At 33.7% G+C, this 10,690-nt stretch overlaps 1 protein-coding gene across 1 annotated transcript; it reads left to right on the forward strand.

The window, feature by feature from the left end:
* The first annotated feature begins 3,358 nt into the window (after positions 1 to 3,358).
* LOC110686425 (nucleobase-ascorbate transporter 3-like) lies at positions 3,359 to 10,350 on the forward strand. The gene is made up of 14 exons (XM_021863038.1): positions 3,359 to 3,852; positions 5,969 to 6,066; positions 6,181 to 6,357; positions 6,902 to 7,002; positions 7,181 to 7,256; positions 7,357 to 7,416; positions 7,517 to 7,701; positions 7,826 to 7,922; positions 8,097 to 8,183; positions 8,267 to 8,325; positions 8,829 to 8,920; positions 9,017 to 9,094; positions 9,221 to 9,381; positions 9,811 to 10,350. Exons 1-14 carry the CDS (start codon positions 3,651 to 3,653, stop codon positions 10,030 to 10,032), a joined length of 1,695 nt encoding a protein of 564 aa, XP_021718730.1. The 5' UTR covers positions 3,359 to 3,650; the 3' UTR covers positions 10,033 to 10,350.
* The last annotated feature ends 340 nt before the right edge of the window (positions 10,351 to 10,690 follow it).

The following is a 10,690-nucleotide window of genomic DNA, read 5'->3' on the forward strand; positions in this document are numbered from 1 at the left end:
GTTAGAGTGAATATCCCCTTTATATATATAAATGGCTACTAATAAATGTTTATTTATAGCCTTTACTTTCTAGGGCTCCTTTCCATCTATCTTGACCGGGGGTTTTGTATGTGACCAAGGGCCCATCCTTGATCCAAGCCCAGACTCTCTCCTTATCGGTGAGAATGAACCTCTAACCTTTCCTTGAGCTCATCCTCCCTATGCCTAAACCCCCATTAACCTTTGGTTGGCAAACTTGCTCCCACTAGTCAGCTTTCATTTTCTCAAAAAGAATGGTAGAGGCTGAGGTTTTGAAGGCTTTCCAACTTTCAGGTCAGAGAAAGGTCTGGCCCGTAAGCTGGCCCCACTTTCAAAACCCGCAATCCCTAACTAAGAAAGGGGCCATCCGCCCCAGGGGTAAGAATAGATCAATCAGGTGTGAGCTGTAATATATTCTCAACAATATCAATAGGCATCCTCCTACAGTAAACAGCAGACTTTCCAGCGGAAAGCGATAATACCGCCTTTATGCAGCAGTACCTGCCCAGCCCCAAGCTTCCGATCCCTTTTTGTTGATAAATGGTTACTAATAAATGAACTAAGAAGAAGAACCAAATTGGGAAAGGAACAAATTAAATTATTTGATTAAAGGGGGATCTAAGTATTCTAACAGATACAAATATACTAATATAGGCTGCTACTTTTATACATTGCAAAACAAGTATAAGTGTCAAACTATATTCGAATTACCTTACAAAATAATAACCCCATTTACTTACTTAAAAATAACCAATTAACTGATTGAACAGTGACAAGTGAATCACAAATTGATGAACAACTATTATCAGAGTACAAACGAAATGGATTTTTTATTTTGAGTTAAACAAGATAATAATGTCACACAATTCGGTATTAAATGATGTAATTGTTATTATACAATTATTTCAATAATAGTAAAAAATTGTTGATCAAACAATTTCAATGTTTATATATTTTTTGAAATGGAAAGTAATGTTTGTTAATAGTATAATAATTACGTATTGAAAATAAAATAATTTATCAAACAGTTTAATAGTACAATATTTAGGAGTAAGCGATGCCCGACTCATCATAAGTTTACAAGTTTGATCTAAATTGATAATTTTGATCATATATGACAACTTTCTCTATGATTATTTCGATTGCTAATAACTTATTATTGCTAAATTATCCATTTTGTTTATAACTAATTTCATGAATCATGATCTCTGTTACTAGAAAATGGTTTATATATTTTAAATTTCACTCTAACATATATACGCTAACTAATTTATGTACTAACTTTGTGAACCAAGTTTGGGGGGGGGAGGAATGGTCATAATAATAAAAAGAAGAAGACGAAGAATGATAAAAATAATAGTGATAATTACTTAATCATGATATTTCATCTTGAAATAAGCAAAACTTTTTTATCAAACTAGTTCAATATAATATTAAAACAAAAGGAATGATTATTTGTGACATTTTTCTGAAGCTATCTACATGAAATTTTTATTATATATTCGTTACAAAAAAAAAAAAAAGTTCAATTTACAAGTCTATTGTTATTTACTTAATTACCTTTACTAATTCTCCTTCTTACTTGTGATCTTATTCAACGCTTATTATTGATGTGAAATTCTATTGTTATTTACTTGATTACCTTTACTAATTCTCCTTCATTTCTTATTACATTCCATTGATTATATCTTTCTCACATTATCTAAATCTCTAAGGACTTGATAGGGACGTTTTTTTTTCTCTCATAACATGAAACTATTTGAAACAAATACGATTACACAAGACCAATGTTGATTTAAAATTACAAAGTCCACTTTTGTAACTATAATTAAAAAAAACATTTACACAAGATCATTGTAAGGGTTACAACAAAAAGTATAAAATAGAAAAATATGCGCTAGTGAGGAATTGAAATTGGAATCATGTAACATGTTAATGTTTGCATATCTATCAAGTATCAAATAATCAAAGCTAGCTTTCATCACATAGCTTCTTGTGTTACTAAAAAAATTTCAAATACTATATTATGAACTGTTGTGTTGTTTTCAGATATGAGCTTACCAAACATAACTGCTTGTGTTACTAAAATATTATCAAACAACAATGTTCGAAATTATTGGGGGTTTTCCGCATTGTCCATGACCTTACACCATTTTCAACCATTATTGTTGTCGGCCTTCAAATCTCATGTTTATTTTATTAATCAATAGGTTAATTCTGTGCCTTTAACAATTATTGTAATTTCAACACAAAATTAAATCCAAAATCATTTGAAATCGAGAGGAAGAACAAGAAGACTCATTTAAGTAGTTCAATAGAAAAAGGAAATATTCTGCAAATAGACCCATTTCCTTAATTGGAGACGATTAATGGAGGAAGAATAGGTCATTTTAATTGCAAATAATTACACCAGTTTCCACAATTTCCACAATTTCGGTCTCTTTCTCTCACCTTTTCTTTTTCTTTTTCTTTCTTTTTTTGGCTGCTCTGAATATTTGAACTTTGGCTCTGTTCTTCATCATTCACCATATTCAACCCCATAAAACAGTACTACACTAATACACACACACACACACACACATAATTGCAAATAATTACACCAGTTTACATTGTTAATTAAAACTCGAAATTCTTAATAATCTTAGGAGGTTTAATTTGTCCAATTAAATTCGATTAATTTGTCCAATTACATCGATTAATCTGACTGGAGGATGTATATTCAAGATTCTATAACGATAATGAAGTAGCTTCAAAGTTTTTTTTTTCATCTTCCATGGTTGTCCTTTCGCTATTTCTCTGGAACGCTGTTCATAGAATTAAAGAAATGAATATTTTTGTTTTTGTGTAAAAAAAATACAAATAAAAATATATTAAATTACTAGCTTTGGAAATGACAAAATATTTAAATTTTAAACATTAGGTTATTTCAGAAATTTCAATTCAAATTTGAATAAAAATTCAGAACCAGTGGAGTTTGGGGTTCATATTAATTCTGAATGAAATGCTGCCATGCAACATTCACAATAGTTGTATGTTTAGCCTTTTTCGGGGAGAAGGGAGTAATAATTATTACTTACAACTATTGTAAATTTGTAATTATTCTAAAAACTTTAATTTTCCAACTTTTCATCATTAAAATTTGTTTTTGACTACCTCCAAATAATGTGTGAATGCTTTTTAAGTAGTTATAGTCAAACGAAGTAGTCGTACAATCATGGTAAAAGCAAGATTTACCGACGTCTTAAGCTACGGAAAAAGGCAAAAGATATACAGTACAAACTTTTTTTAAGAAAAAAATTCAAGATATTTTTATAATAACTCCAACAGTACTTCCAAGTTCCAACTTCTCGAACTTCGTACAGCCGGGAACTCTCTTCTCTTCTCTCGCTTCTCCCTACCTCACACTACCCATGCTTCATTTATCACCCTGTCTCTCTCCTCCCCTCTCTTTCTCTCTCTAATTAATCAATTCAAACCCCACATTAAACTCCTTAATTAAATACTTTAACTCCTTAATACAAACAAAACAAAACTCAACTCCATTTCAATAAACGGAGTTAACTACATACTTAGCAAACTACTCTCTCTTTCTTGGCTTTCATTGTCGGTGATTCAACAAAAATCATTAAAAAATGGGCGAAACTGGAAATCACAACCATGACCATCACAACCATAGCCAAAACAACCACCCGCCTCCGCCGTCGCAGTCGATGGCTCCACCACCACTGCAGTCAGGGTCACATCTTCCGATGGGTGCTGCTCGTGGTCCCATCTTTCAGCCTCAAGAACAACTCACTAATCTTCACTATTGCATCCACTCTAACCCCTCTTGGCGTTAGTCTCTCTCTGTCATTGCATGTTTATTTAGGGCTTTTTTTAATTTATTTTATTAATGTTTCGCTCTTATAAAAATAAAACTATAGAAATCATAAAAATAGTTTCCACCTGTCAGTTTTCGAAATCAACATGATTTTAATCGGTTATCATTAATTTTAATGGGTTTTTTTTGTTTTGTTGTATTGTGTTTGTATTGAGAAACTAAGTTGACTAACTTTTTGAATTGGTATTGAAGTGAAAAGGTTATGAATTTTCAATTATTATTATTATTTTGGTATTGGTTTGAATCTAAATTGATTTGGCTTTTTGGAGATACGATTCCAACTTTTTTCTGGGATTTTATTGTAGTATATACTGAGGGTAGTTGATCAGGTGATACTTTTTGGAAGTGAAGTGTGTGATCTTTATAGTATCTGTATTAATTAATGAGTATATTGAAATTTGATTTGTTACTTAATTATATGTTTTTATTTATTTATTTATTTGTTTTAAAAAAAATTAGAATTTTTCTTTAGGGGATTGAATATAGTTTCTTTCTGTGTTAGCCTTTTACTTTTGATGGTTGTAGACTCATTTTTAATTTTTAAGCTGTTTGTTAGACGATGTTTGGACGTAAATCGCCTTTTTTCAGTATCTTATTTGATTATTTGGTAGACCAAGCATGTATCTAGTGGTAGGCATGACGGACTGACATGGAGATACCTTAACTCGAAGTTAGGGGGACATGATTGAAAGTGTATCCATGGTAATTGTATCGTATATGGGTTCCATTTCACTGATCAACAGTTGAAGTCTATGTTATTTGGATTCAACTAGAAGTGTCAGACACTTGTATGTGTCTTTACTGTCAGACACGGCCATTTTATGAAGGTTTTCCAAAATAAAATATCAAGTGTCGTGTATCTGTATCTGAGATGGGAAAGAATCGAAGTAACGTAGGAGGAAATTGAATGAAAGGTCAAATTGGGAAAATAAGAGAGTTGTCGAGTTATAATATTTTCCTTCCATAGGTGTCGATAGTCTATAGATAGGAAATTAAAGAAATGAAATGGAGAGGACATGATTTCTAATACTATTTTTTTTTTTTTTGACATACTTTGCTAATTAAAATAGAAGTGTCGAACTACTCTTACCCAATTTCTAGTATCTTGTATTAAATACAAAAAATAAAGTTAAAATGAGGAGTTTAAGAATTGTAGATGTTAATTAGGCTATGGATGCGCTCATAATGTTGAGAATGAATGATGGGCTCAGTGGTGAGGCATTTAATCTCCTCGACTTTGTTTGATTCTCAAGGTGCAGGGGTGTGTGAATATGTCAGCAACCTAAAGTCAACCTAAAGTAATACTATAAGATAGAGAACCATTACTCACAAACTTGGGTGGGGGAGAGGGCGAGGAGGAGAGGAAGAGAGTTTCAAAAGTGAGAATTCCACCTTGGCAAGCGCTTTGAAGGATTATTATTATTGTCAAATGATAGAGATGCTGTCATTGCTTTGTCTCAATGAATAATTGGATATACTCGTATATTATACCTATTTGTTGATTGTAACATCGTTAAATCCTAGGTCAACTCACAGGTCACTTAATGTTTTTTTGCTGCCCATTTACTGTGGCAGTCTGGCAGAGGATCAAGGGGGCTGGGCATACTCTCTACCAGGGACTTTGGAACTGTGGGACATACTTGTGAAGGTCTATGTTTTAAATTGGTTACACTGTCCGGGAATATTGGTTCTATGTTTGACCAAGATAAATACTACATATAATTTTGCTTGGTAGAGCCTAGGCGAATAATTTCCTTGTGGAGTGTGGACATAGTGGCTGGGGTTATAGGTTCTCTTTTGGCCATAGTTATAGTAGAAAAATTCGGTATAACCTTGTTTGGTAGAGCCTGGGCGAAAAGTTTGGTTGTGGACAATGAACATAGCTATTATATTAGTAATCCATGTGATCTCTCACAATTCTTTGTTATGAGTAAGATAATTATTCATGAATGACTAATTAAATGCTTTAGAGGAATGAAATGAAAATATTATCGTCCACATGCAAACTCCCACACCCCCCCCCCCTCCTTCTTCTTTCTTTGTCACTAAAAACATGCACAATATTTGCAGACCAAACTTGTATACTGGGTTTTCAACACTACATTGTCATGCTTGGAACAACTATCTTGATCACCAACTCCACTGTGCCTGCTATGGGCGGTAACCGTGTAAGTTCCGTTCACCTTCCTAGTTTTAGTTTGAAGTATATGTTGGTATTGTATTGTGCTAAACTTTCATTTGTTGTTGCATGAACTTTACTCTTTGTCTTTTCTTTATATTAGGGGGATAGAGCCCGTGTAATCCAATCTTTGCTCTTTATGTCGGGAATCAATACTCTTATTCAAACCTTGATCGGGTCTAGACTCCCTGTGGTGATGGGTCCATCGTATGTGTACCTTATACCCGTTATGACTATCGTTATTAGCAATAATTCTGGAAATTTTGCTAGTGAACACCAGGTAAGAGGTTATTAATCTCTGTTTTTTAGTTAAACTTGAAGATTTTAATTTCTGTTTCTGTAATTCAACAATACAACTATACAATGATGAAAAATGCAGGGTTTTTTTTCTTTTTTTCCTTTTCAATTGCTAAATATATCTGAGAATATTTCTGCTGGATTTGATTGGAATGTTGTAGAGCACTTGGGCTAGTATGGGAAAGAACCAACTATGCGCATAGCTTTTAGCAAAACTAACCTTTAAATTACGCTTGCAATTAAGATAACTACATTATTTTCAAAGTGAGTAATGGAAAAACATTAACAGACAAAAGACTTTAAAGTGATGCAATGCTATATATCATGATTGTACTTAATAAATTACATATATATGAAATAAGGATTTTGCATATTTGCCATTTTGCCAATACTTATATTGGATCTGAGTTGGCTATCATGCCTATTTATACTTGAGCCATTGATAATCTACATTATGTGTACATATCTTAAAAAGTTTAGAAAATTTGTAGACATGCTGAGACCTTGAAGATTGGTTTTTGGTGCAGAGGTTTATCCACAATATAAGGACTGTCCAAGGATCTTTGATAGTATCATCTTTTGTCAGCATCATTCTTGGATTTAGCAAAGCATGGGGAAACTTCACGAGGTGTGAAATTGTCTTCCTATGAAAATACTTCCGTATTTCAATTTACTAGTCTGATGCTCTTTATATCACCGATGTGTAAAAAGTTCAATGGAGGAAATCACACGGAAGCTTTAATTAGATCTTCAGCCAAGATAATGTTTTGATCATCTCTTTGTTTTTCATAATATATCATTGGCAGGCTCTTTAGTCCAGTAGTCATTGTGCCTGTGGTTTCAGTGGTTGGGCTTGGTCTGTTTGCTAGGGGTTTTCCACAGGTATTTTCCTCTTTTTGGGTTTGAGGAACATTTATTTGAGTTTATAGGTGTCAAATGTTGTTGATGAGATCTTATGCTTTCTCATCATCTTCTGTTACAGCTTGCAAACTGTGTGGAGCTGGGCCTACCAATGCTAATTTTGCTAGTTCTCGTTCAACAGGCAATTTTCAGATTGACTGATATCACACTATTTCATCATTAAAAGGGTACAAACCGACCTATGCTAAAGAACATAAGTTTTTTGTGCTTTGCTTTTTCAGTATGCAAAACGTATCCACTCAAGAGCGCACTCAATTTTAGAAAGATATGCATTGCTTATTTGCATGGGAATAATCTGGGCTTTTGCGGCCATCTTAACTGCTGGTGGTGTCTATAATAGAGTCAAGGACCAGACAAAGATGAGTTGCCGCACAGATCGCAACTTCCTAGTATCATCTGCCCCATGGTATGTCCACAGAAGTTTAGGCAGCTATATATATGCTCTAAGAATTATTTTCCCGTTGGTAATAAGGATTAGTTCTTTTAAATATTTCAATCATCATCTTCTGATATTCGTGGGTAATATCTAGGATAAAAATTCCATACCCTTTCCAGTGGGGTACCCCTATATTCAGTGCAGGCAGTGTATTTGGGATGATGGGTGCTGCACTTGTTGCGTCAGCAGAGGTTTGAACACATTCACTTTATAACTTTGCTTGTGTTTTCATGATGTGAGTATTATGATATCAGATTCTGTAGCTGAAAGCTGAACTAAATGTGAAGTAGCGAGCTGCGTTTAGCAGAAGGATGCTGGCATATTTATTTGATCCACTTTCATGAATGATTCATTTTCTGGTGCAGACAACTGGAACATTTTATGCAGCTGCCCGCCTATCTGGTGCTACTCCTCCTCCGGCTCATGTGCTGAGCAGAAGCATAGGGTGGCAGGTTGGGGCTGAGATACTATCTGTATTTTCGCTATTCAGCATGGATCAATATGTACTAAGATTTTCTTTTCTTTTCGTATGAAGGGAATTAGCATGCTTCTTGATGGGCTATTTGGTACTGTTGTTGGTACAACTGCTTCTGTGTAAGTGCCCTGTACATCCAGTATTCACATGCCATTTTTCTGCTAGCAAGCTGATTCTAGTTTGCAAATTTATAGTGCTATTATAGTGTATAATTTTTCTACTCAGTTTAGAAATAATTCGTTGTGTTATTATAACCCAATTGATTTTTGTATAAAACTCAGTATTTTGGCCTTCTAATAGCAGAAAGTGTTCTATGAAAAAGAACGGGTGTAATTAAAACTCTTTCTTAGAAACTTCTTCCCGTGCTAGATAGTTTGTTAAGTTTCACTTTTGTTGATGGTAGGACAATTATTTTACACTTTTAAGCTTCAATGGAAGTAAAAAATGCCATGTCTGTTTCTGCTGTTAAGGTTATTGTTACAAACATCTAGATCTCTCAAGATCCTGCCCACAGCACATGAATCTATGCAGGGTTGTTTCTGTGACGTATGGTAGTTATAGGTTTTTCAGCACCTTCACCAAGCTGCTACATGTCTTACATCTAACTAAACTTCTGTTGCAGGGAAAATGTCGGACTTCTTGGACTGACACATGTAGGAAGTAGGAGAGTTGTCCAAGTCTCCACAGCTTTCATGATCTTTTTCTCCATATTTGGTGAGCAGTTGTGGCGTACCAGCTACAATCAAAGCTTTAATGGAATAAAATACACATATTTGTAAGCTAATTATCTCTCCCAAATTTCTGTTTCAGGAAAATTTGGAGCTTTCTTTGCATCAATCCCTCTACCAATTTTTGCTGCCATTTATTGCATTTTATATGGAATAGTTGGTAAGTATCTTTATATTTCATTTAACTATTTTTGAACTTTGCACATTTGTTGGTTAAGGCCCTTTAGGGTACCTAACAACCTACTAGTTCTTATCAATGTATTCTAATTTAATCACTCCCTTGCAGCTGCCAATGGGATTTCCTTTATTCAATTTACAAACAATAATTCCATGAGGAATATGTATGTTTTGGGGCTGAGCCTTTTCCTTGGAATATCGATACCTTATTACTTTATGAGTTACACCATGTCGGCAAATCATGGACCTGTTAACACTGGTGGTTCATGGGTAAGCTATCTACACCAACTGATGTTTGCATATGTTTGTGTTCTATGCTTCAAAGATTTGTAGTATTCATTCCAATGTGATTGGCTGATTGCACGGAGATAGAGTACAAAATATGCAGATTGAAGCTATTACCACAATAATTAGTAACTTTGTAAAAAAATTCTGTTCTATGAAATTTTTGTAGCAACAGTTTTACTTCTATATAAGTAGATTGTGTAATCTATTCGCTATGTTTATTGATATAATGAAATAAAAATAAAAACATTAAAAAAAAAATAATAAAAAAAAAAGCATTGTAAAATGTGAAAAGATATGGAAAACAGCAGGTTGATCGAAAGAGCAATTGTGTAGTGTCTTGTTATCGATAAATGGAGTTATTTTTTTTTTTTTTTTTTTTTTTCGGTAATGAATTTTATTTTATGTTTGCAGTTTAATGACATACTGAATGCAATTTTCTCATCACCTGCAACGGTGGCCATGATTGTTGGGACATTGCTCGATATCACACTAGAACCAAGGGATACCGCCCTTGATAGAGGTGTCCCATGGTGGATTCCCTTCCAAAACAGAAAGGGTGAGGTGAGAAACGAAGAATTCTATAGTCTCCCTCTCAGAATAAACGAATTCATGCCCACCAGATTCATCAAGTAATAACATCAAATCTTGCCTTGTAAATTAAGGTTTGGGTTTCATCTTTTGTATCTTCAGCTTTTAACTTCTTTGTGTATGTGATATAGTAATGATATTCATTGCAACATATAAGAATATGTCAAAATAACTTTTACTGGTAGGTATTGATGTTTGATCCACAGGCACCTATTCCTTTCTCTTGTAAACGACTGCTAATTCGATTAGCTTAGCACAGTTTTCCTCTCCTAGAAGAACAGTTGTGATTTTGTTTGTGTAAACTGTAAACGATTGCAATGTACTTCGTGTTTATTTAATGTAGCGTAGTTTTCCTCTCCTAGATGAACGCTTGTGATTTTGTCCTGGTACTGTATTATGATCCTTAATTCCGATGCTTGTGATGTGCTTAGTATACCAATATGGTGCAGGCATTCGAGAAAATGTTGCTATGTATCATTTTTTTTTGGGAAAAATTTAGGGCGCATTTGTTAAGCATGAAGTGTAGAAGAAAGGCATATTTGTTATCAGTTTTTGTTTTTGTTATTCTATTTTTTTAATTAGTAAATATGTTGTGTGAAAATTGAACAATTAGGGCACATTTGCTAATGTAATTCTTTTAGCATAAAGAACACTGAGAAGAAGAGGTTCATGGATTAAACTAGAAAATTACTTAGGCCCTAAA

This window comes from Chenopodium quinoa, unplaced genomic scaffold, assembly GCF_001683475.1.
Source record: "Chenopodium quinoa cultivar QQ74 unplaced genomic scaffold, ASM168347v1, whole genome shotgun sequence".
Lineage (NCBI taxonomy): Eukaryota > Viridiplantae > Streptophyta > Magnoliopsida > Caryophyllales > Amaranthaceae > Chenopodium > Chenopodium quinoa.

Coding starts and splice junctions, on each gene's coding strand:
- LOC110686425 (XM_021863038.1), top strand. CDS start 3,651: ATGGGCGAAACTGGAAATCACAACCATGACCATCACAACCATAGCCAA. Junction 6,067..6,180: donor CTGCTATGGGCGGTAACCGT/GTAAGTTCCGTT, acceptor TCTTTATATTAG/GGGGATAGAGCCCGTGTAAT. Junction 6,358..6,901: donor ATTTTGCTAGTGAACACCAG/GTAAGAGGTTAT, acceptor TTTTTGGTGCAG/AGGTTTATCCACAATATAAG.